The 25970-nt window shown below is 45.4% G+C and overlaps 2 protein-coding genes across 7 annotated transcripts in view; one reads left to right on the top strand and one right to left on the bottom strand.

Moving 5' to 3' along the window:
- The window catches only part of SMC5 (structural maintenance of chromosomes 5), a 73203-nt gene extending 53163 nt beyond the window's left edge, over positions 1–20040 (bottom strand). For 4 of the 6 annotated variants that reach the window (XM_081213577.1, XM_081213578.1, XM_081213576.1 and 1 more), the window contains exons 1-8: positions 19841–20040; positions 18785–18926; positions 11121–11173; positions 10796–10958; positions 9629–9763; positions 4428–4568; positions 1528–1689; positions 378–449 (exon numbers count right to left, since the gene is read on the bottom strand). In XM_081213577.1, coding sequence (XP_081069703.1) covers positions 378–449; positions 1528–1689; positions 4428–4568; positions 9629–9763; positions 10796–10958; positions 11121–11173; positions 18785–18926; positions 19841–20025 — 1053 coding nt within the window. In that variant the 5' untranslated portion in view covers positions 20026–20040. Of the gene's footprint in view, positions 1–377; positions 450–1527; positions 1690–4427; positions 4569–9628; positions 9764–10795; positions 10959–11120; positions 11174–18784; positions 18927–19610; positions 19724–19840 lie in introns of those variants that run through there. The other 2 variants (XM_081213580.1, XM_081213581.1) reach the window with 2 other exon arrangements.
- On the top strand, positions 15604–18778 carry LOC308597759 (uncharacterized protein). Its single transcript, XM_081213848.1, has 2 exons — positions 15604–17540; positions 17622–18778. The coding sequence occupies exon 1, from the start codon at positions 16513–16515 to the stop codon at positions 17512–17514; it is 1002 nt and encodes a 333-aa protein (XP_081069974.1). The 5' UTR covers positions 15604–16512; the 3' UTR covers positions 17515–17540; positions 17622–18778.
- Positions 20041–25970: the final 5930 nt, after the last annotated feature.

Below are 25970 nucleotides of genomic sequence, written 5' to 3'. Positions count from 1 at the left end.
AGGTCCAGTCGTTACCGACTCTGGGGTTGCGGCGCTCATCTCGCTTTATTGGCCGAGGGAGCCGGCGTACAACTTCCAGGTCATGTGGCCAGCATGACTAAGCCACTTCTGGCGAACCAGAGCAGCACACGGAAACGCCGTTTACCTTCCCGCCGGAGCAGTACCTATTTATCTACTTGCACTTTGACGTGCTTTTGAACTGCTAGGTTGGCAGGAGCAGGGACTGAGCAACGGGAGCTCACCCCGTTGCGGGGATTCGAACCACCGACCTTCTGATCGGCAAGCCCTAGGCTCTGTGGTTTAACCCACAGCGCCACCTGCGTCCCTAAAGTTTTAGAGAGAGTTAAATGCAAAATATAATACAATACAAAACTTACTTCTTTGTCTTTTGACTCCAAAACATCTTGATGCTGTTTACATTTCTGAGATGTTTCTCTGATAGCTGCAGCCTATATACCAAAAGCATTTTAAAAGTTAGAAATCAGCTGTAACTGTAATAAAAGAATCTAAGGCAGTACGGACAGGCGACTTTTCTACTACACCATGGATTAAACTGCATATTGTAACAACTATTTCTGGAGAACAATCATTGCCTCTTAATTAAAGGCTGAACACATTACCGTTAACAAGTATATAGTTGGCAGTTTAGATAACTGCAGCTTTATGGAATCAACTTTTTGAGATTCGATATAAAGCTGGATACATGTATAAATTTTGCCATTTGTATCCTGATGTCTCGGTTGTAGCTCACTTCACATGTAAGTTTCTTCCTGTGGGGCATCACAAACTTCCACAGCAAGGCCCCGAAGGCTGGCTACAGATCAATGAAACTCAAACCACTCCCTATGGGTGGATGGATAGGGGAATGATGTTTGGCCACACTCATTATGAGCTCTGCAGCTTGAACCAAGAACCTCAGTCTGAAGATGAGACCTACTTCAGTGGTTGGTCCTGGGCTCTCTACATGTTCATCTACTTCAGGTGCTGAAGGGAATAGGAGTATACAAAATCAGGCCCTGCTATTGGCAGGTAATATGAAGTCTCTGGGCTGGCCAATCTCAGCGTAAATACTAGGAGTATGGCCTTTGCCTTTGATAGATCAAGAGAGACATTATTTCTCTCTTTGCTGCATTTCAGGTTCTCCAGCTTAAGGCACTGACTTCATGGACTCTGAATTGGAAAAATTCAATGAATTCCAATAAAACAAGCCAGAACCCCAGCCAGGCCCTGACAGAGCCCAAGCTCCGAATACCTAATTTTGGACTGCAAGTTATCCCCAGGTGAAATAGCAAGTTAGGATGTCCTTAGACATTGCACTACCTTCTTTGTGAGGCATACTGTGATTTAGATGGTGTCAGGAAGCTAGACTATGTAGAACTTTCTGTTCTGATTCTACTCCACTGACTCCTTTCTAATTCTTTGCTCATTAAAAGTGTTTTCGTTTTACATTGCATAGGGTACCTTCAGCTACATGTCTAAACTACTTGTATGTCAATGAGACTTACAAAGGAACTCTTAAATACATACTTTCTCTTGGATTTTGTTATTCAGACTTGCACACTGTTTCTCAGCCTCTTGGATCTGATGTGTCATGGGAGATTGTGATTTTCTTAGTGCATTTAATTCCTCCTTTTGACGATCTCTGTTTTGTTTCACCTGTTCATATTGCTTGCGGACATCTTCATATACCTAGGAAGGAATGCAAGCAAACAGATTTATTAATTTACATTGTTTATTCAATGCATTTATATACCACCTTTCTGCCAAGGCACCGAATGTGGCTTACAATTATAAACCACTAAGACAAATTATATAACATGCAAAATGGAGGAGGCAGCAGTCTGAATGAACAGGCCCTGATGTTGTCTGTGAGGACATTACATCTCTGTGCTCGATAGCCCAAACAAGTCGTCTGAAGTTTCTGCTTTGTTCACCATTTAACCTGTCAGGAAATGCAAACATGTCCCTGTTAGATGAACTGGAGTTGGTGAATAGTTCCAGGCAATTACTTTGACATCTGTCCATCTATGCTTAAGGAGGGCAGGTCTATCTCATGGAACGGGAGCCTGTGGCCCTCCACTTGTTGCAGAATTACAACTCCCACTTTCCCTGACCACTAGCAATATGGGCTGTGGCTGATGGGAGCTGATGTCTATCATCCAGAGAGCAACAGGTTCCTTATACTTAGTCTAACTTTTAAATTTCTATTTTGTTCTTTTATTCTAATTGAGGATAGACTGTGGTGTGGAGAATGCTATAAAAACATATCGCCATAATGTCCTAGTATGGCACTAGCATGGCTCACAGCTAGACTAACTACTGGCGGCTACAATAAGAGAAATAATTGTGTCTTTGTCAGGATTGCTATGTCCAGACATGTCTGTAGATTTAAGACCTCCTGGGGCAACAAAAGACTATGCAGCAAGAGCACCTCTGGGTTGTGCTCAGATGTGCTGGATACACAGTCTGGTGTGCTCCAAGCTACTGAAGTGGACTTATGCTGCCTCTACCACTCATGGTGACTATTTCACCTCTTCTACAGGAGGTGGGGTTGTATGCCGCCTTTGTCTGAAGAACTCAGGGCAGTTCACAGCATAAAAATACAAAATAAGAACACAAAAAGCAAGAACAAACCCATAACCTCTCCTCCCATAAGCTCATTTAAAAGAACCTAGAATGTTAATCAGCCCAAGGCCTGGTTGAAAAGGAACATTTCCACCTGGCAGATAAAGATGTATGATGAAGGCACCTCCCTGGGAAGAGCAGTCCACAAACACTGCAGAAAAGGCCCATTCTTGTCTTGCCACCCTCTGGACCACACACATGGAGGGGGCACATGAAAAAGGGCCTCAGATGTTGGTCGCACGGTCCAGGTCGCTCATGTGGGGAGAGGCTGTCCTTGAGATAAGTCCTGAACCGTCAATTTAAATATCCTGTAGCTACTCAGTTGATCTTTGGATTCTCACTTTGGAAGACTTCAGTCATGGAAACAGGAATCTGTAACATGTGGAGGAGGACCCCAGGTCCTCCCTCACTGATCTAGGCCACTGTCCACTAGTTTTCAACCCAATGGCTACAAACTAGCCCAGTGGCTACAAGCATTCTTTAATAAGCGTGTGGGTGGGGGGAAAGATGGGAGATTTTCAGAAATATCAATTCCGCATCCAATAGTGCCTTCTTAGCCTTTTCTGCACTCCTACAGAATTACAGCATACAAATAGCCCCGAATGCTCTCCTAGGGAAAGCAGCTAGACTTTTGAAGACAAATCCTTAAAGAGGTTTTTACCGTATTTTTCGCCCTATAGGACGCACTTTTCCCCCTCCAAAAATGAAGGGGAAATGTGTGTGCGTCCTATGGGGCGAATGCAGGCTTTTGCTGAAGCCTGGAGAGCGAGAGGGGTCGGTGCGCACCGACCCCTCTCGCCCTCCAGGCTTCAGGAGAGCCCCAGCGCCAGCCCCACAAGGTCGGGGGACAGAGGGAGGCGGAACACCGCCATCCCGCTGTCTCCCGAAGTGGTTTGGAGGCTGACGGCGGGGAGACCCCACCGCCAGCCCCGCAAGCTCCAGGGACAGCGGGGAGGCGCAGCACGTCTCCCCGCTGTCCCCGGACCTGATCTGAAGGCGGGCGACGGGGAGAAGAGCGCTTCTCCCCGCTGCCTGCCCCGCAAGCTCCGGGGACAGCTGGGAGGCGCAGCGCGTCTCCCCGCTGTCCCCAGACCTGATCTCAAGGCGGGCGGCGGGGAGAAGAGCGCTTCTCCCCGCTGCCTGCCCCGCAAGCTCCGGGAACAGCTGGGAGGCGCAGCGCGTCTTCCCGCTGTCTCCGGACCTGATCTCAAGGCGGGCGGCGTGGAGAAGAGCGCTTCTCCCCGCTGCCTGCCCCGCAAGCTCCGGGGACAGCTGGGAGGCGCAGCGCGTCTCCCCGCTGTCCCCAGACCTGATCTCAAGGCGGGCGGCGGGGAGAAGAGCGCTTCTCCCCGCTGGCGGCCCCACAAGCACCTGGGGGGGAAATAAAATTTTTTTCCTTTATTTCCCCCCCAAAAAACTTGATGCGTCCTATGGGCCGGTGCGTCCTATGGGGCGAAAAATACGGTATATAAATTTAAAGAATATATACATTCTATGGCCTTTGCAAATCTGACTGGGTTTTTTGTTGTTCTATTGCTGTTTAAAAATTCCTTAATATGTTACTGATGTTACTTGTAAGCTGCCTTGGAAAGATCTGTATCTTGAATGGCAAAAATATTAATAACAGTAATAAAGAAATAATGTAAAATGCAATTCATCTTGTCATCTTTATAATAATTGTGATTTATTTGTTTTCCTCTTCTTTTTCTATCCACTTCTACAATTCATTCAAGTACACTTGCTACATTACATTTGTTTTTGTTTTCCCCCAAAAGTCTAAAAGAAAAGAAAAAAGAACTTACCACCCAGGGCCTTTTTCTCTCAAGCATTGCAATTAAATCCAGATGGCGTTTATGTTCATGGTATCGCTCCACATCTTGTTTATACCTTTCATTTGTTTGCTTCATTTTCTCTAGGTTGCTATGTTTCTCTTTACATGAATTCTGTCAGAATATGTATTTCAAGTTATTTAGTTTGTTCAATTAAATTGTAATTGTGACGTGCCCTATTTGAAACTCAAATACACAAGAATTAGTATTTCTATCAAATTAGCACCTCACTTCTCTAATGGAAAATGGATCTTACTTGTGAGAGTGCAAGTCAGAAGCCCATATACAAAATGAAGGTTTGGTATCAATAGTAATCTAATCTATCAAGAAACAATGAAATGTTATATGCTTTGCATTAGGTCCTCTCAATCCTTGCAAATGGGAGATAGCAGGGTAGCAAAGAGGTATTCCACAGCATTTAACTATGAATCTGTTCCAGTGATATCTGCTGCTGTTGCTGAATATTTAAACTATGCATTTCCTTTTCCTAATATGGAATCAAACGTGGTTCATAATTCAGCTATAAGAACCAGTAGATAAATGAACAGTGTAGACAAAACAACTGGGACTTTAACATTTCTGTCAGCACAATGAAGGTGAGCCATGTTCCCACTTGAGAAGGACTTGAAACCAGAGAATCAGAAGTCAGCAAATTGTTAAAGCATGAACCCTGGTTAGCCTGAACCTCGTTAACAATCAAGTCAATGTAACACTAAGTATATAAATTTCATTTAAATATTTGTACCCCAATTTTCTTTTCTAAAGCTAGGCAAAGTGGCTAACCAAAGGTACATACCAATAAATACAAAAATATCATAATCTATATACACACAATAATTCAATCACTAAATAAAGGAGTTTGAACTACACTAAACTCATGAATGACTAATCAAACAGTAAAACTAAAACAACATTTCAGTTACACAATACGACTATTTCACCAGCAAAATACAGTATATCTAACAACCTCAGTGAGCAATCCTATACAGTGGTGCCCCGCAAGACGAATGCCTCGCAAGACGAAAAACCCGCTAGACGAAAGGGTTTTCCGTTTTTGCGTTGCTTCGCTAGACGAATTTCCCTATGGGCTTGCTTCGCAAGACGGAAACGTCTTGCGCTTTTTTTTTAAAGCTGCTTGAAGAGGCGCAGTTGCAACGGACCGTGCTTCGCAAGACGAAAAACATCGCAAGACGAAAAGACTCGTGGAACGAATTCTTTTCGTTTTGCGAGGCACCACTGTACTGTACTTGAAATCTGCAGATGAGAAGCTGTAGGATACAGTGAAAGCCAAAGATGCCCCTGGAACTTCCGAGATGCCACTGGAATTGTACCCGCCATGCCAGCAGCAGCCCTGCAAGTGTCTTTCACTTTCAAGATCCATTCCATCCCAGATGCTGCACAAATGAGACTTTTGATTTTGAGCTGAGGCATATTAGAAGGCAAATTAGAAGGGAACCCTAGCCTGACTTGGCTTCAGCTGGCCTCAGAAAGAGACCCAGTGGTGAGAAAGGAAGGTTGGGGGCCCCACCACTGCCTGATCACTCAGATTGGGAATGGGGATGGGGCAGGTATCTCAAGTTCATCAATGCTGCTTCCTGGATGTACGAAGCACTCAGTTAGCAGAGGGTAGGAAGGGAGGCAAGAGGTGCTGCTGAGAAGCCTACCAGGCAACATATTAGGCAGGGGGTAGGCTAAAAGAAAGATCCCTTGGGTTGCCAGGGCATCCAAAAAGACATGCTGGCTCATGGAAGAACCAATCCATTTGTAGCTGGCAGCTGTTCTACTTAAAAGCAATTCATGTGAGCACTTGGGAGGTAGAAAAACTAAACAACATGCAGTGATGCCTGGTGTCTCCATAAATTTGTCATTGAGGATCTCACACTGGATGGTGCTATGGGATAATCATATCTGGCAGCTTTGGTGCTGGGGATAGTAGGGCATAACTGGGGTGTCTGTCAGCCTGAGTGCATTGTCTCCTCCTTCTAGCTGACATCAGTGTGCAACATTAGCACACTGGCCATGAATGGTAGACGTTAACAGTGTTTCTATTAAGTGGCTGTATCTGCCATTTTAAAACCATTTGGGGATTTTTCAAGCTTTGTTTTCCCCTACCCTCCCAGGCTGAAAACAGAGGATACGGCCATTGTTGGTCCTTCTTAAATAACCCAGCAGTAAAAGCAGCAACTACAAGGCCCTTGACCACCTTCAAAAACCTCCTTACAGTAAAGGGACATGGCAAGAGGAGGGTATCCACAATATACAAAATACTACTCCAGAATCTCACACACATCATCTCAATCAAAAAGCAATGGGAGCACAACATAGGGTTAAAAAAAAACCCAACCCAATGGACCAAACTGGTCTAAACCTCCCTTTAAATCCATCTCAGCTAAAAGAAAGAAACTCACATTGAAGCTTATCTATAGATAGTACCTAAGACTACAAAAGATACACCCAGGAACTTATACACCCAGGAACCTCACCAAAGTGCTGGAGAGGTTGCAACTCTACAGGCACATACCTCCACATGTGGTGGGATTGCCCCCAAACCCAACCCTTTTGAACATAAGTTACTTTGCATATTTTGGGGGGACTTAACAGCTACTAGAAGCCACCCCAGAACTGAACCTATTGAATATTTTCAAAGACAATAATGCACTCTCACACCACAAAGAACTCATAAGCCACCTACTCTCAGCAGCCAGGAGCACCATAGCACTGGAGGGACCTGTCAGGAGTGAACCTGGACCACTGGTACCAAACTGTAAGGGAAACAGCCCTACTAGAAAAGCTAACCAACAAATTCAAACTAGAGTGGGGATAAGCAAAAGAGAATGCCTTCCCCTCGGTATGGCTCCCCTTTATTACATACACAGCCCAACAAGACAACAAGAACCCACTGACAGCATTCGAATCAACATGGCTAATTTGACCCAACAACTCCTCCCCCTGAAACATGCAAACAAAACTCACTGCAGTCAGCTGAAGGCAACCAACCAGGCCCTGCCCCCCCCCCCACTGCCAATGACAACCAAGAAATGAATAGAAAGAAAACCTACCCACATGATGCTGACACAAAAACCTGGCACATACACTATGTAAAAGAATGGAAGTTTACTACCCCCCCTTTTCTTCCCCCCATCTCCCCCAACCTTATATTGTCTAAACCATTACTGTCTCATGCTGAATATAACTGATCTGTAGAAAGGACTGAACTGAAAGCAGAGACACTTTATGTACTTATGTTACCCAAGAAAATTTTTAATTAAAAAAACCTTTTTTTAAAAAAAGGCAGTTGTTGGTTTAGTGGGGGTGTAAATTACCTCATCCTCCCCACATTGGAGTATAGGATTGCTCTGCCTGCCAGTAAAGCTGAAATCCATACCCATTTACATGGGAGGAAGTTCCAATGAACTCCATGGGACATACTTCTGAGTAGACATGCATAGGACTGGGCTGTAATATACCTCTGCCACCAGCCAGGATGCCAGAGGCCATAAGGAGGCTGTACTGTCTGTCTGGCAGGAAGAACAGAGCAAGAGCTAACAGATCTAGCTAACAGATGGGGCCAGGAAGAGCAGCTGATCCAGTGCTTTCCTCCCTCTGTGTTCTGTTTTCTTTACTGCTAAGTTTATTGGATTGTAACAGGGACTGTCTCACCTTTTAATCTCTACAGTTCTCCTAACATTTCAGACGTTTTGTAGGTGATAAATAATTACAGGAATAAAAGTCACTAATTCAGAGAAACAAGAAAATATGTTAAAAATCAAAAAGGAAGTTCTTCCAGAAAGGCAGTGAGTCAGATCCTTATCTCCCCCACCTGCTGTGGGCCACGTTTGACAAGTGGGTGGGACTGCCGCCTTGTCAATCTCCTCACATGACAGTTATAGCAGGTGACCTGCACAGGCAAAAGCACAGCACTGTGCAAGCCCCAAGGGTGGACATTTGGGGGCTGGCATTTCCAAAGCCTGGTGCCAAGCAATGTGCAAGCTCTGATGACTGGCTGGCTGTTGATGGCTGCAAAATGCCATGCATAAGGCTTTGCAAGCACCAATGGTCCATGCATAGACCCTTTTGGCCTAGCTGCAACTTTACCTGCCACACACCTGACATCATCTATGAGCTCAGGTGTTGGGCAAGTTGGGAACGGTTGGCCAAAATAATCTGGCAAGCCAAATAGGAAGGTTTGCCTCTACTATATTAGGGGAACAGTTTACCTATGAGATTACCTTACCCCACATGTGCCCACTTGACCTCTTCAATTGGCAGAACTAGCACTACTACAGGTGCTACATAACACCCAGTAGCCATTCCACATTGGTAATGTGGCAGCACCTGCACTTTGGAACTCCCTGCCTACTGAGATCAAGAAGGATCCTTCACTGGACTCTTTTTGGCACCTGCTAAAGACATTCTTGTTTAGACAAGCCTACCCAGATGCCTAGAAATTTGAGGTAATTTGAATATGTTTTTGTATTTTAACTTTTGTATGTTTTAAAGTATGCTTGTGATTTTTTCTCTGTCTTATTATCTTTGTGTAAACCACTTTGTGAGGGGTCCCCCCCATCAAGCAGTATATAACTTTTATAAAATAAACCAACAAACAGATGTAAAAATCCCAAATGCCTCTCCCTGCTCCCAGCTGTGCTGGCTGCTGCTCAGACTTCTGCTCAAACTGTCTCTTGCAGTTACCATGGATTTCTGCCACACTGATTAGATAAAGGGGACACAGAAACCCAAACAAATTTATTGAAATATCAACACAGCCAGTTGCAAAAGTAAGTATAATTCCTATTTAGTCAGTTTCTAAAACTGAAGCTCCAGCCTGTTCTTCTAAGAAGAGATAGGAAAGCAGGACATATGAAATTCAAGAGAAAGAGAGATGAGAAATAAGAACCTTGGTAAGCAAATTATAAATTGTAGGAGCAAGGAATGAAAAAGCAGGATGGGCAAGACAGTATCTGCATCTCCATGTTTAGCATGGACTGGGCTGCCGATTCAAAAATAGCACCTTTGCTCTGACTAAAATCAGAAAACAGCACCCCTAACCTCTGGTCCTAAGGAAGGGGCCTTCTGCTATCACATTCTCCTCTTAGAACAGTAAAACTGTTGTGAATTTATTTTAAAAGTAAAAAAGAGTGAGAAAAACTTTCTCATAAATATCAGCCAAGTACCTCTAGTTCTCGCTCTCGCTGTCTAAAGTTTTTCAGATCACAGTGATATTTGTACATTTCTGGAGGACCAACCGATTTCTCTGTGGCTTCAAGTAGTTCAACCTTGGATAATTTTGCAAATTCTCCAACTTTGTCCTGCAAAGCAAGAATTTAAATGCCTATGGTGCTTTGTGTAATAATGTACACTTTGTAGCAAAAGGTACTTTTCAGACCAATGTAAAATACAGTGGTACCTCAGGTTACATACGCGTCAGGTTACAGACTCCACTAACCCAGAAATAGTACCTTGGGTTAAGAACTTTGCTTCAGGATGAGAACAGAAATTGGGCTCCGGCGGCGCGGCAGCAGCAGGAGGCCCCATTAGCTAAACTGGTACTTCAGGCTAAGAACAGTTTTAGGTTAAGAATGGACCTCCGGAATGAATTAAGTACGTAACCAGAGGTACCACTGTATCAATTGTACTATTACTAAAGCTTCTTAATTACAAGCACCTTCCTCCACCACCATCCTCCCCTGGTGTGAGCACATTTGTCACTCAGACAGGGGATTTTGGTAACAGAGAAAATCCTTTAGCATCTAACCAGCAGCAACCTGTTGCCAACTCTCCACCCACCACTACTTCTGGGCTGAATGTGTGCACAAGAACTTGGAGAAAAGCTAGTAACAGAATTCTGTATGCAAGAGGCAAAGACAGCTTCAACTGCCAGTGAATGGCCTTCTCAGGTCTCATAAAGTTCAGAAGAGCAACAGAGGCATGTTGTTCAGAGGGAAGACTGCAATACACCTCTGTGTATTTCCCACCCTTACAGAGCACAAGATTATACCCACAATTTTTGTCCTGCGGAATTTCAAAGAATAATTCTTGAAGGCACAGGTGCTGATTTTAGGGCACTATCACTTCAAGGAAGTAGACAAATAAAGCAAAATCATTTATTTAAATGTCTGAAACAATTCTGATGAGTTGTACATGATCATAAAGAACTAGATTTTTTTCATAATTTCTCCCACTGCATCAAACAAAAGCAATGTTCAAATCCATATGTATTTTCTGCATCTCTGACATTAATTTTACTTTACCACAATAATTTTGCTCTTCCCTTAGCATACGATCCTTTAGAATTTAAAATGAAGAGAGAACAATACACTCTCATAAAAATTACTACATACCTGTGGAAGAAATTGGCACAGATTGCCTACTTGGATATTTAAGGCTGCAATTTGATCTTCTACCATTTTGAGAGTGGACGGTTTCTTATTAATAAACCAAGCAGACTGGTTGTTTGATACAGACATTTCCCGTGTGATAACAAGTTTGGATGGTTTCTTAAACCTAAGAAAGAGAAGGGAAAGTGTTTTTTAAAAAACCAGCCATGAAATGCTGGTTAAAAATCTGGTATGTGGCAGCTTCTCCCTGCAAAAAAGCCAGTAAGATAATTTATTTAAAACATTTAGACCAAACAGAAACAGAAACAGAAACAAGATTGTTACTCACACCTCAATTTCAACAACTGCTTTGTTAGTACCCCGCTTCACATAGTGACCAACCTAAAATTAAAATAAACAAATATTACTAGATTTATCTGGCAGGGGAAGAAACCAAGAATAAAATATTAATTACTGATAGATGCTAAAGAAAGAGGCGAATTCTCCCTGCCGGATATATGAGATTATATTTTGAAGCGTCTTCTCCTTGCTGGTTAAAGGAAAGGATATCATTGGGAAACAGCTGCATATTAGATCTTGAACGACGCAATAATAGATTTGGTTGACACGCTTAACTTAAGGTTAAAGTTCATAAAGCTTTTTTGAATCATGTTATAAGGAAACCGATGTATGAAGTATGGGATAAATATAAAAAAATATTAGACCATAAAACACCATGATGGCTCTCTCCTCTTGAAGCAATATTGGTGGAAAAAAAGAAATATGAGAAATGACTGGCCAACATATAAAGAATCATTAACAGAAGTAGATCAAGAATTAAAGTTAAGGAGGTTTGAAGACATAAGAGAATTAGTACCCGATTGGTTGCAATATCAACTTAATGAAGTGTTTAAGATGGATAAAAAAAATGGTTTTCTAAACAAAACCTCCCAGTTCGAAAGGGAACTGTTAGAAAATAAAACTACCGGTAAGTTAATTTCTAAAATGTATGAACTTCTATTAGACTGGCAAACGAAAGACGGACAGGTCAAAACGGTTATGATTCACTGGGTGAAGGATTTTGGTTGTATCACTGAATTAGCAGCATGGGAAAGATTAAGGACAACAGAATTAAAATTTACAGCCTGAAAGAAAATTATATGAAAATAATGTATTGTTGGTACTTAACTCCTAATAAATTAGCTAAAATGTATAAATCAAAAGTCTAAAACATGTTGGAAATATAAATAGAAAAAGGGCACGTTTTATTACATATGGTGGTCATGTAAGATGATAAAAGATTTCTGGGAAATGATATATAATGAATTGGGGAAAATGTTGAAAATAACTTTTTCTAAGAAACCAGAAGCTTTTCTTTTAGGTATTTTAGGTCCAGAGATCCCAAAGGAGCGCACTCCCAGGTTAGCGCCTCCGGCAATGGCGGATTTCCTCTGATCGGGAGGAATCTGCTCCGTGGAAACTAGGGTCTGGACCGCCACGGCGAGGCGGAGACCCATTAAAAACCACAGGCGGGAGAAGCCTGTGGACGTGGGATTCGGCTGGCACCTTTTGTGCCTCCCCTACTCGCGGGGAAACCCGGTTCCGGGGTTCCGGAGCGACGTGGGGTGAGTGCTTTGAATCGACTGCTTTTTTCACGGAGTGAAGCCGCATTGCTGTTGCCGGAGAGCGCTGACTTTTTCCTGTGGACAATTGGATTTTTAACAACTACCCGTGAGTAGAACGGAAAATTGGATTTTTAAACATCGTAATTTGGCATCGAAACGGGAAGGTTTCAAACAGGAAGTCCGCCTTCCCCTTTTCTAAATAGACTAAAGCAAAGACGTTGCAAACTAAAGTCTGGAAAGTCTTTTGTAAAGGGTTAAATCTCCATCGGTTGAAACTACTAAACCCCCCTTGGAAGCAGGAGAAGAGGGGGGAAATTTTAGACTGCCTAAGCCTGCAGGAGAGAGAGTGAAGGAAGATAAATTACCACCGCCTTGAACCTGGGAACGGGCTGTCAGTAAGAGCGATCATTGACTGTGAATAACGTATGCTGACAGATAGCTAAATAAGAGAAATATAGTTTCCATTGTTTCCTTTTGCACTTGAAAAGAAGCAAATGTAACTGAAAATTGATCTAACTTTGTTGCTGGATCTTTGCTTAAAAGGACAGATACAAATAGAAATTGTCTCCTCTAGAGGGAGTTTTTGAAACTGTTGCAGGAGTGGATCTGGGGAATTTTACAACTGCAGAGATTAAAGACCGTGGGAAACTGAGATTCACCTTGGACAAGAATGTTGACAGAAGAAGCCCTAGTGATTGCATTTTGCAAGACAAGTGCTTTATTGGAACAGCTTCATAAGAAGACGGATGTGATGATTATTAAAATTGACAATATGGGACAAAAAAATGACTAAGTTGGGACTAAAAGTGAATACCTATACAGAAATAACTCAGGATTTGATTCAGGAATCTGTTTTGACATTGCAAGCTGTGGAGAAGAAGAAGGAGAAAGTTGTTGTTGAAGCTCAAGTAATTCAAGTGGATAGAGCCCTGGCCTTACAGAGGCAATTTGACGAACATAAGCTGTTGCCATTTATGATTGAATCCAGAGAAAGCCAGATTTGGCGGGATGGAGTCCCGCTTGGATTGGAGAAGGAAAATTGGATAGATCCCCTTATGCAGGTTTGGGATCTGGATTTGGGTCAGGGGGAGATTGGAGTTGTGGGGGCCTTTAGCTTTGGAGGGACTTTGAAACACGCTCTGAAATATCGTTTGGACTTTAGTTCGGACTATGGAGAATGGGCTGACCTGTCGAGAAGGAATAATGATATTGTTAGGTTGGAGTTTCCCCGAGACCTACTCCTCAGTGCCAAAGGAAGGAAACTAAGAACAAGATCAGCAGAAGACAAAGTGAAGCTCATATATAGATATGAAGAAGACCTGCAGAAGGGACATGGAAAAGAGTTAAGAGCCTCAGATAGAAGATCACCAGGTTGATGGACCATATGGAATTGATAGAAAGGACTGACAGAATCCGAGTCCAGGGAGAAGAGACGGTGGAAGAAGATTGGAAAAAAGTTTTAAAAATTTATTTAGAGAAATATTGTTAAATTAATGAGTGTTAGAAAAATTGTTGGAATGAAATTACCGTATTTTTCGCCCTATAAGACGCACTTTTCCCCCTCCAAAAATGAAGGGGAAATGTGGGTGCGTCTTATGGGGCGAATGCAGGCTTTCGCTGAAGCCTGGAGAGCGAGAGCGGTGGGTGCGCACCGACCCCTCTCGCTCTCCAGGCTTCGCGGACCTCTCCCCAAGCAGCGGGAATGCTCCCGCTGCTTGGGGAGAGTTGCCGGCATCCCGAAGCCTGCGCGCGCTGATCCCAGCGCCTGCAGGCTTCGCGGATCTCTCCGCAAGCAGCGGGAACATTCCCGCTGCTTGGGGAGAGTTGCCGGCATCCCGAAGCCTGCGCGCGCTGATCCCAGCGCCTGCAGGCTTCGCGGATCTCTCCGCAAGCAGCGGGAACATTCCCGCTGCTTGGGGAGAGTTGCCGGCATCCCGAAGCCTGCGCGCGCTGATCCCAGCGCCTGCAGGCTTCGCGGATCTCTCCGCAAGCAGCGGGAACGTTCCCGCTGCTTGGGGAGAGTTACCGGCATCCCGAAGCCTGCGCGCGCTGATCCCAGCGCCTGCAGGCTTCGCGGATCTCTCCGCAAGCAGCGGGAACATTCCCGCTGCTTGGGGAGAGTTGCCGGCATCCCGAAGCCTGCGCGCGCTGATCCCAGCGCCTGCAGGCTTCGCGGATCTCTCCGCAAGCAGCGGGAACGTTCCCGCTGCTTGGGGAGAGTTGCAGGCATCCCGAAGCCTGCTCGCGCTGATCCCAGCGCCTGCAGGCTTCGCGGATCTCTCCGCAAGCAGCGGGAACGTTCCCGCTGCTTGGGGAGAGTTGCAGGCATCCCGAAGCCTGCCCGCGCTGATCCCAGCGCCTGCAGGCTTCGCGGATCTCTCCGCAAGCAGCGGGAACGGTCCCGCTGCTTGGGGAGAGTTGCAGGCATCCCGAAGCCTGCCCGCACTGATCCCAGCGCGTGCAGGCTTCGCGGATCTCTCCGCAAGCAGCGGGAACCACCGCTGGGCTCCCACGGCTTGCAGAGAGCTGCCTGTTTGCGGGCTGGGGTCGGGGGAAGCTCGGGCTGCCCCAGCCCCGCGCCTGGGGGGGAAATAATTTTTTCCCTTTATTTCCCCCCCAAAAAACTAGGTGCGTCTTATGGGCCGGAGCGTCTTATGGGGCGCAAAATACGGTATACGGCTTTAGTAGAAATGTTATAAGGAGTTAAGTAAATATAAGTTTTAGGATTTTAATGGTAAGATAAGGTTAAAATAAATTAAGACAATTAAATGACAGAAAATAGTGAAAGATGGAAAGGATTTGATGGCTTTAGCAGAAATGTTATAAAGAACAAGTAAAAACAGATTGTTAATGGACCAAAGTGGAAAATTTAAGGTTAGACTGTCTTAAGTTAAGTTTTAGAACGAAAATTGAGAAAGATTGAAAGGACTTGCTGAAATAGCTAATTGAACTAGAATACAAAGAAGGGAGGTGTGAGGAGGTCAATGAAACAAGTATATGAAAGGTAAAGACATGGAAAGGTTGGATGTGTTTTTAAATGTTTTTGTTCTTTTTTTTTCATTGTGTTATTGCATTGTTTTTTGTTTTTTGTGTTTTTTTATGTATTGTAAGGTATTGTTTTGTTTTGTTTAATTTTCTATTGTTCTTTTTCTTTTTCTGTAACTTTCAAACCCCTAATAAATATCATTTAAAAAACAACAACCAGAGATCCCAAAGGAGCAAACGAAATTATTCATGTACGCGACCATGGCTGTATGGATGCTGTTAGCCCAGAGATGGAAAGATGGAACAACTCTGACCAAGGAAGAGTGGCAGATAAAACTGATGAACTATGCCAAGATGGCATGCAGGAAGAATTAGAAACCAGGAAGAGACTGACTTTAACAAAGAATGGGGAAAGTTTATAATTCATTTAAAAAATTACTATAAATTTGAATTATGGATAAAGGACTTATAAAAATAGAGCTACGAAAGAGATGCAGAGGGGGAAATCATTATATGAAGATCCACAAAGGGGGTAAGGGCCTGGGGCATGTGAGTCTCAGGCTCCCCACCCATCCTAGCTGATGACACAAGAGGGTGGGCTTCCCTTCAGATCCACAGATCTCAGCAACTGCTTTGAAGCAACCGTAGCAGGAGTAATCTCACTAGGTGCAGAACTGACATAAAAGAAGACAAGAAACTTGAGGGAAATCTCTGGGTACCATGAATTAAATAGAAAGATGGCAATACATTTCAAATTAACCCACAGGTCTTCCCATGTCTTAGAGCAGGGGTCCCCAAACTATGGTCCACAGGCTGGATGTGGCCCTACAGGCTCATAAATCCAGCCCACCGGCCGAAACGCCCCTTCAGCGCATGGGGACTGACTGAGGTAAACCCAGCACAGCGCGGCACTTCCTTGAAAAGAATGTTCGCACGAACACATTCTTTTCAACAGAAACGCCTCGCCGCATGTACCTCAGCGCGCAGCAAGGCTTCCGTGGCTTCCGCTCCTGCAGACAATCGGAAGCCGCAGAAGCCTCACCGTGCAGGGACTGACTGAGCGTGTTCCCCATCTCCGCCACCCGTGGAAAGAGGAGGAAGGAAGGAAGAAAAAAGAAGGGAAGGGTGTTGATGGTGGTGGAGGAGGAGGCAGCAGTCACTAGTGACGTCGAGAAGCCATCAGCGTGCTGGAAAATGCCAAGCGCCGCTGGGGGGCAAGATGACGGTGGCAGCAGCAGCAGCAGCAAGCAAGACTCCCGCCGGCAGTGCTCCCCGCTGGCTGCTTGTGTGCCCCGAGACTCATGCAAGCCGTCTTGCCCCGCCACACGGCTCAGTCCTCGTGCCCAGGCAGGCGGTGCTGCAAAGCCAGGCTATGCCTCTGCTGCTGAAGAGCCACATCCCCACTGCCCTGCAGTAGGAGCAGGAGAGGTGGGCTGGTGGGGCAGCAAGACCACAGCCTTTTCTCCCCTGCCAGCGAGCAGAAACAACAGCAGCGGCACAGCATTGAACCGCAAGGCTGCCTTTTGCAAAAAAAAAAAAAAGCGGGGGGAAATGGTTCCAGTTCAAGTGGGTGGAAACACCGGGCTTGCTCGCTCTTGCTACTGCTGCCAGACAAACAGGTCGTGCGGGCGGGTGTCTGTTTCTTTAAGCAGCAGCAGCAGCACCTCTTCTGCTCACTCCTCCCCTCAGGGGAAGCCCAGCCCAGCCACCACAGCCAAGCAGAAGAGGGAGGGGAGAGGGGAAAGCCCCCTGCAGGAGTCCTGGGATGGCGAGGAGCAGGAGAGCCACCCATGGCCAGAGAGAGCGCCGCCTCACCCTGGCCATGCCGTCAGCTCTGGCGCGCCTACAGGGCCGCGATGTGGAGTTTATGATGCACCAGTCAACAATGACAATCAGGTACAACTCGTCGCAGGGTGCTGTGGACATGAACATGGGCCGCTCCAGCATCCTCTTGCGCCACCACCTCGAGCTCACCTTCCACGCGCCCCACTTCTACCTGCGCTGCCTGGGCAAGAACAGCGTCTTCGTCAACGGCGCCTTCCAGAGGGGGGTGGCCCAGCCCTGCAGCTGCCCCCCCCAGCAGTGAGTTGGGAGTCGTGGGGACGGGCGACACATGGGCAGGCCGCGCCATGAGGATCGGGGGGTAGGGAGACGCGCAGGCAGGCTGGAGTGTGGGGATTTGGGGTTGGAGGACAGGCGTGCAAGCTGGGGGGGTGGATGGGGGCTAGGGAGACACGCAGGCAAGTTGGGTCATGAGGATGGGGCTTAAGGAGACACGAGTGCGGGCTGGGTCGTGGGGATCTGGATTAGGGAAACGTGTATAAGCTGGGTTGTGGGGATGAGGGTGTGTCAAGGCAGACATGTGTATAGGCTGGGTTGTGGGGATGGGGGCATGGAAGGCCTGCATGTAGACTGGGCCATGGGGGTGAGGGAGATCCATGTGCAGGCTCGGTTGTAGGAAGGAGCACTAGCAATATTGACCATCTCATTAGGCAAAAGCAGACCCATACTTCCCACTGAAATGCTTATAAGTTTATGCTGATTAAAATCATTCTTCATTTTAAATATTGTATTGGTTTTCCTGTTTTTTGTGCACTACAAATAAAATATGTGCAGTGTGCATAGGAATTTGTTCATATTTTTTCAAATTATAGTCTGGCCCCAACAGTGTCTGTTTAAAAAGTTTGGGGACCCCTGTCTTAGAGTCAATTAAAATATCCAGGAGGGGCATATGATATTGACATTCATGGGCCTCTAAACTCAGAATACATTCCAGGCTAGTTCCTCCCTATCATGTTGCCTTTCCCAGAGCAGGGTACCTTTCCCACAGAGATCTTTCAGACAAGTGACCCGCCAAATACATTCTAAGATGGTATAGGCCTATAAGGATAGCCCTGCATATTCTTCCTGGCTCTGTGAACTACCTTTCCTTAAAAATGTGAGCGTATTTGTATTATCTTCTATCTAAACTATGGCATGTAGTCGGCTTAATGGTTGTTCCTATTTAGTTACACTATTGCTAGAATCATCTCTCGGCTTAACTGCAGTCTTTTGGAATAGCTCACTGTAAATCAGGAGAAACCTTTCGTCTAAATATCAACCAGAAGCTCCCTATGTGCTGTATGCTGCACACAAAATTAGTAAGCAATTTTATATTCATTCTCCAGGGTGCTGCAGTACATAAAAATCACCAGAGTATATCAAAGCTTTAGAAAAGAAAGGTATCTTAACACACACACAAAATATGGAAGTCAAATTGAGAAAAGAGCCCAATGCATTTTCTACAGAAGTCTGCCCTCTATTTTCCATCCAACATAATAAACAGTCTTTTAAGCTGTTACCACACTTTAAACATATTACCATAAGAATACCATTCTATAAGATTGCAAAGAGTTATCCTCACCTTGTCTGCTCGTCCTATGAAGGAAGGTTTTCCAGCCAATCCCAGGCATAAGGCACATACGATACTTGATTTACCTGTTCCATTAGCTCCAACTATCATGTTTAGATGGGGTCCTGGAAGCACCACACAGGAATCATAAGTACTGAAAGGCAATGCCATTATAATTTAATGTTTAGAAAGCGGGAAATCAAGGAATCTGAATAATCAAATGCAGATTATTATAACACCAGTCCATTATATTTAGTTTGCCAGTGTTTTTTTTCAAAACTATCACAGTCCTTCGTGTTTTAACCCCCCCCCCATAAATATATTAGGAGTAAATATCTGCAGACCCCATATTCTATACACTGATGAATTTTGAAATCAAAACTAATGTAAGAACTCTGGGTTGACAGAGATTGGAATGTGGCATTAATTCAACATAGCCTGTGACTAGACAACAGAATTACAAAATGTAATTTTGCCAGTTAACCAGGGTCTTTCAGAAAACAGCAGCATCGGACATGGAAGGCAAAAAGATATTCACAGACGTGGAGTTCTAGGAGGGACCAGAAGCCTAGCTAATATTGACCCTCTGGATATTCCCTTTCCCTCGATGGACCTTTAGACCTTTCCGTTGCCTCCCCGGGGCCCAGGGAGGGTCTCCTCGCAAGCCGGAGGGGCAGCGGGCCTTTGCTGAGGCTGGTCAGGTCCCCCCCCGGGGCCCAGCAGGGAGGTCCCGAGCGCCGCTCCGCTGAGTTCGGGGGGGGGGGGAGCGCCGCGGGTTTCTTCTAAGCCGCCACATGCCAAGTTGTGCTGTCGGGCCTCGAGTCGAAGATTCACGAACCAAGTGGCGCGGAAGGAGACTTCCCCGCCCTCCCTGCAGCCGAGACGGGAGGCGGGGGGGGGGTCCCGGAGGGCCATTTGGGCGGCAGGCGCTGGAAGCCCCCGCGTCTCCCGCTGCCGCCTGGTCGGGACGGGGGTCCTCCGGGGGAGGCTGCCCCCTCGCCCCGCCCCCCGCGGGGAAGCCCCGCCCACGAGGCCCCGATCCTCCCGCCCCGCGCGCGCCGCGCTCACAGGAAGTTCTCCATGTAGATCTTGAGGATGGAGCCCTCCACGAAGGGCGGCTCGGCCTCCGGCGGGGCCAGCGCGGCCAGCGGGGTCGTTCTTCGCCTCCAGCGGCGCAGGCGGCCGCTGCCCGGGCTCCCGCCTTCCGATTCCTCCTCAGGGCTCCTCGCTCGGCGCTTCGCGGGCGTCGCCATTTTGCCGCCGCTCCAGGCGCGCGGGCGCTGCGAAGATTTAGCAAGCCGGCGGCGCGCGCCCGCTTCCCATTGGTGTCCGCGGCTCTACGTCGGGAACGCGCGTCATTGGCGGGGGCGAGAGAGCATTTCCGTTGGCTGAGAAAGAGCGGCCATGCGCACGGGGAGGGCCGGCGGAAGCGGACGTTTTCATTGGGTGGGGGAGCGACGGGGCGGGGCATGATATGTAAAGAGCCTCTCTGCGCGGCGTCACAGAGGGCCAATAGCAGGCGGCCGGGGGCTTTACTATGCAGTCGGGCGGGCTCGGGCTGCGCGCGACTCGGCGGGAAGCGGCCGCGTCGGTCGTGTGCCGTGTGCAGAAGGAGGGGCGCCCCTTGGCGCGGCCCCCGGACCAGGCCCCGTCCCGGGAGGGCTCTCGGGCTCCGGCTTCCTCCTCCGGGCTCGGCGGAGGGGCTCCAGGAAGCCCTGCTTCTCCCTTCGGCGCCTCGCTCGCCGCTCCGCCTTGGGCGCCCGAAGGGCTCATTCGGGGAAGACCCGCTGTCCCCGGAGCTTGCGGGGCAAGCTTCGTTTTGCGAAGCAAGCCCATAGGGAAATTCGTCTTGCGAGGCAACTCGAAAACGAAAAAACCTTTCGTCTAGCGAGTTTTTCGTCTCGCGAGGCGTTCGTCTTGCGGGGTGCCACTGTACGAAGTATTTTTTTCTAATTGAGATCTCATTGACACCTCTAGATCAGGCACCTCTTAGAAATAATTAAATAATATTTTTGGGAAATGTTAATATTATTTATACTTCTAAATAAAATTACATTTTAAAATTTAACTTTGAAATTAAAATATGATACATTTTAAGCCCATGAAAAATACAATGAGATTGGTATTTTTAGTTTTGAAGGCCAAAACTGTCAAATTTTTTGAAATTTCAAACCCTCATAACTAAAAAAATGAGATTTTAAAAATTAACATTTTAGATTTTAGCATTCAAAAAGTATACAAAATATTAAGAAAATTGAATGACACAAGGTTAAATATCAGATCACTTGATATGGAATGACCCATTAAATCATTTTAAGGCAGCAGTCACTTGAAACAAAGGGGAAAAGAAATGCAAATGCCACACACACAAAAATAAACTTTGGGACTAGAATATAGAGTCCTAGATTAGTAGTGAGTGTGGCTTACATTTTTGCTGGAATAAAACATGCTACGCCTGTATTTGAATCTGCCTATTCCTGCCCCTTGGTTCTTTGTCCTCAGAGTGGATGTCTTTGAAAGTTGGTGTCATACTTTGGATCCCAAATGGCCTGGAACTTGGGAAGTTTTGGCTCTCGAATGCTGCAAACCTGGAAGTGATCCAGAACGGATTCCATTCAACTTCCAAGTTACGACTGTATTGCAGTGTAACACCTTTATGAAAGGATTTTTTAAATGGTACTAAGATACCTAACCCCTTGATATTAAAGTGTTTCTGTATCACACTATAACGAAATAACAGGGCAGTGTACAATGTTAAAACCCAACATGCTATTTTAGAAATAAAAATAATAGAGTAAAATAATTAACACAACTAGCTAACTAAGCAACAACATAAACCCAGCCCCATACCACTGTCATGTGACAACAGTGTCAGTTACCCATCACTGACTTTATAGTCTGTCATAGAAAGTTCTTGCAGTTTTCCTCTTTTCTGTGTTTCTCCCTCTCCTTTGCTCTTTTTCTCTTATCCAGTTTTTTATTCTTCTCCAACCTGTCACACTCCCAAGTTCTTTTCCCTTGCTGTTTACTAACTGCCCCCTTTCGACCTTTGATCTGCATTCTATTAACTCCATAGCAGCAGACATTCCTATAATCTTGTGAATTCTAGATATTCTTGAAGTCTCCACCAGAGGTCAGCATAATATTCATTACAGGAGAGAGAATTTTACAATTGATGAGACATTTATTGATGAGACATTTATGACTTAATTTTAAATACCATTTTGTTCAGAGGGGAAAAAAGATAGTGGAATATTTTATCTGTCCACAATGGCAGACATAGAAATATAAATGCTTTATCCCATGTTGATGGCCTTTCAGCTGATTCCCTGGTGGCCCACTAGAATGTGGAGTTCACCAGGGCTATTGACTGTTTGGCTCTGAAGCGCCCTCTCCAATTGCATGGAGCCCGGACAACCCTGTGGTTTTCCACGGATCTGAGGGCAATGAAACAATCGCTGAGATGGCTAGAGCGCCAGTGTCGGATAACTCATTTTGAAGCTGACCAGACACAGGGTAGAAGCAGCAGCTGAGTAGGATGCAATATGGTGCCCCCTTTACAGGTGGTGCAGACACCCCACCCCAATGGAGTATAGGCAATTCTCATTTTGCACGGGGGTTACATTCCGGACCCCCACACGCATCAGCAAGAATCCTCATCGCAAAGCATTGGAAGACACAAGATCTACCCACCTTGGAAGATTGGCAGATGCAGTTAATGGACTATATGGAGATGGCGGAAATGACTGGCAGAATCTGAGACCAGGGAGAGGAGACGGTGGAGGAAGATTGGAAGAAATTTAAAATTTATTTGCAGAAATACTGTAAAATTTATGCATGTTAAGGACATTGAAATGAATCGCAGGGGCTTTAGCAACAAAGTAAAATGTTAGATTGGATTAACAACAGATAAATAAATAGGATATGAATTTGCTAAATTAATTTTTAAAAAAGGGATACAAGAACGGGAGACGTGAGGAAGTCGGGAAAATAAGCTAATTGAAGATGAGAAACTAAGAAAGAGGGAATTTTTGTTTTTTGTTATTATATGTGTTTCTACTTTTTTCCTGGTATGAGCTTTCGTGTGCATGCACACTTCTTCAGATACACAGTGTGCATGCACACGAAAGCTCATACCAAGAACAAACTTAGTTGGTCTTTAAGGTGCTACTGGAAGGAATTTTTTTATTTTGACTATGGCAGACCAACACGGCTACCTATCTACTACTTTTTTCCTTTTTCTTTTGATGTGTTTAATGTCTGCTTTTTTGTATTGTATTTTTCTTTGTGATTTTGTATTCTCTTTGTATGCTTTTTGATTGTGAAAACCTAATAAAATATTTATTTTATATATATATATATATATATATATATATATATATATATATATATATATATATTGTCGGTTGGCGTGGGAGAGTGTATTTTAGAATTTTTAAATTGTAAACAACTTTGAATTCCTTGGCAAAATGGCAGGAAGTACATAAATAAAAAAGAAACTATAAAACTGAGCAGTGCAGCAAAACTGTTAGGGGGACTGGATGAGAAAAGATGACACATGCCAGCAGTTATAACATCTCACACTGCAGTCATGCTCCTCCTCCCCATTGTGGCTGACCTTTCCCCACTTGCTGTATATACTGGGTCCGACTTTAGCTGCAGTAGCACAAACCTAAGCAGGAGGCAAGGGAACTCTCAAAGTCTTGGCCCACTACTGCTTTCCATGTAGATTCTAGCCCAGAAACTATTTTCTCAGGAGCATCTTCAATTTAAGATTCTGAGAGGTCTCACCTAAGATCAGAATAATTACTATTATTAAATTTCTATACTGCCCTTCATCTGAGGATCATAGGGCGGATTACAGTATAAAAATACATACCATGGTAACAAACGAAAACAATCCCAACCCCCCAGTTTAAAAGCCCACAGATTGTTTAATTAGGCAAAGGCCTGGAGAAGAGGAATGATTTTGCCTGAGCTTCCCTGGAAAGAGCGTTCCACAAGTGGGGAGCCAGCACAGAAAAGGCCCATTCTCGTGTTGCTAACTCGGACAGCTGCTCCAGATGGATACAATGGTTGATGGTATGAAAAGCTGCTGAGAAGTTGTGAATTAACAAGGACCTATTTACCCTCTCTCCTAACTTTGAAGAAGTATCTGAAGAAGTGTGCATGCACACGAAAGCTTATACCAAGAACTAACTTAGTTGGTCTTTAAGGTGCTACAGGAAGGGAAAAAAAATTTTATTTCTCCTAACAAAGGTCATCATACAAGGTGACCAAAGAAGTTTCTTGTCCAAAACCAGGCCTAACCCAGACTGGAATTGATCTAGCAAACCAGTTTCTTTCAATAGCTTGTGGATCTGCTCTGCAACCACTTGCTCAAAAACCTTGTACGAGAAGGGGAGATTGGCAAATGGCCAATAATTACTTTGATTTTCTAACTCTAGGGAGGGTTTCTTGCCCTAAGGCAATGTTTCCCAACCACTGTTCCGCGGCACACTAGTGTGCCGCGAGATGTTGCCTGGTGTGCCGCGAGATGTTGCCTAGAGGGAGGCGGGCGAGTCGGGCGGCGAGAGGCGGGGCGGCGGCGAGATGTTGCCTGGTGTGCCGCGAGATGTTGCCTAGAGGGAGGCGGGCGAGTCGGGCGGCGAGAGGCGGGGCGGCGGCGGCGAGGAGAGGCCGCCCAGCGCGGGGCTCTCGCCGTCTGCCTGCCTGGCTGCCTGCGAGCTCGGCGGGCAGCGCCTCCGTCCGCAGCGCCCGCCTCGCGGCTCTCATTCCCTGCCCCTGCCAAAGCTCACCCAGCCAAGCCGCGCTCTCCTTCCTGCCTCGCTTTGCTGCCTCCTCCCCCCCACCCCCAAAGCTTGGAGGTTCCCCGGCAAGGGGGAGGGGAAAAAATTGAAACTTACACTTTCGTGCGTCCCTCCCGGCGTGACGCTGCGCGCTGACGTCACGGGGCTGTAATGGTGGTGTGTCTCGAGATTTTTTTCATCAAACAAGTGTGCCTTTGCCCAAAAAAGGTTGGGAAACACTGCCCTAAGGGGACCCAAATTCCTTTCTCACACTGTCTTTGGCCACTTGCCCACTGTCATCTTCTAAGCCCAATCCTGAGCATTGGTCAAACGGAAGGGAAAGTTGAATGATTAGGCAATGGCAGCTGCTGTTGCTTTTTTCTTTTTCTTTTTAGATGGTTGTTAGGTAATTTTATGTAATTTTAATTACTCTGTCCTAGGATCCAGTGGATTCTAATTTCAGTTTTTTATTTTAATTTTTGGATTTTCTTCAATTATCGTTGTTGATATTCCTTAGTGATAGTTTTATTGTTTTATCTTTTTTGTAAACAACCTTGAGTGGTTGGGGTGGTTTTTTTAAAATCAAGCAATGCATTTATTTATTCATAAATTTCAATGCTGTGGAAATAGATTACAAGCTCACTCAACAGATCGTGCCCTTGCACTTCTCCAGCTGCAAGAGTTCTCTGTCCTATGACACACAGGTATTTAAGAGGGGAGATACAGATGGGAGAATGAGAGTTTGATTGCGTGAGTTGCCTTCTCTCCTGCTTCTGAACACCAACTAACAAAATGTGCTAAATATATTTAATTCCAAGTAACAAATCATTTCCTCAAACCATTTGTCCTCCTCTCCCAGATTGTTTTCACCTGCAATCTAAAAGAAAGGAGAGGGATGGCCAGGCAGTTGTGGTACCATTACAGAATAAGCCCTGTTTCCCTCATTTCTGTTAGTGCAATTTAAATGTTGGTGTTAATTGCACTTCTTGTTCTTTTTTGGTGATCACTCGTAGCTGAGTAAGATTGTCTTCCATAAACACGTTTTCCAAAAGTGAGTCTGTAAGTAGCTGTGGAGGCCAATTCTGGATCCACACGTCCTTCCACAGTGGGGATATTGGTTTCTGGACAGAAGTTGATCACGGTGTGGATTTGCCAAGTGTGCCTTCCTCTTAGCACGTTTCTCCCTTGCGTCCTGAGTTTGAGTGTCTTCAAAGCCCATGACACCTTTGGTAAAGGCTGTTCTCCAACTGGAGCGCTCGCAGGCCAGTGTTTCCCAGTTGTTGGTGTTTATACTGTAGTATATTTTATACTGTAATATATTGAGCACATTATTATTATTATTATTACTATTATTATTATTATTATTATTATTATTATTATTATTATTATTATTATTATTATTATTTGCC

Source organism: Podarcis bocagei (genome assembly GCF_964188305.1).
Source record: "Podarcis bocagei genome assembly, chromosome: 11".
Lineage (NCBI taxonomy): Eukaryota > Metazoa > Chordata > Lepidosauria > Squamata > Lacertidae > Podarcis > Podarcis bocagei.
This window is presented reverse-complemented; position numbering and strand designations above follow the sequence as displayed.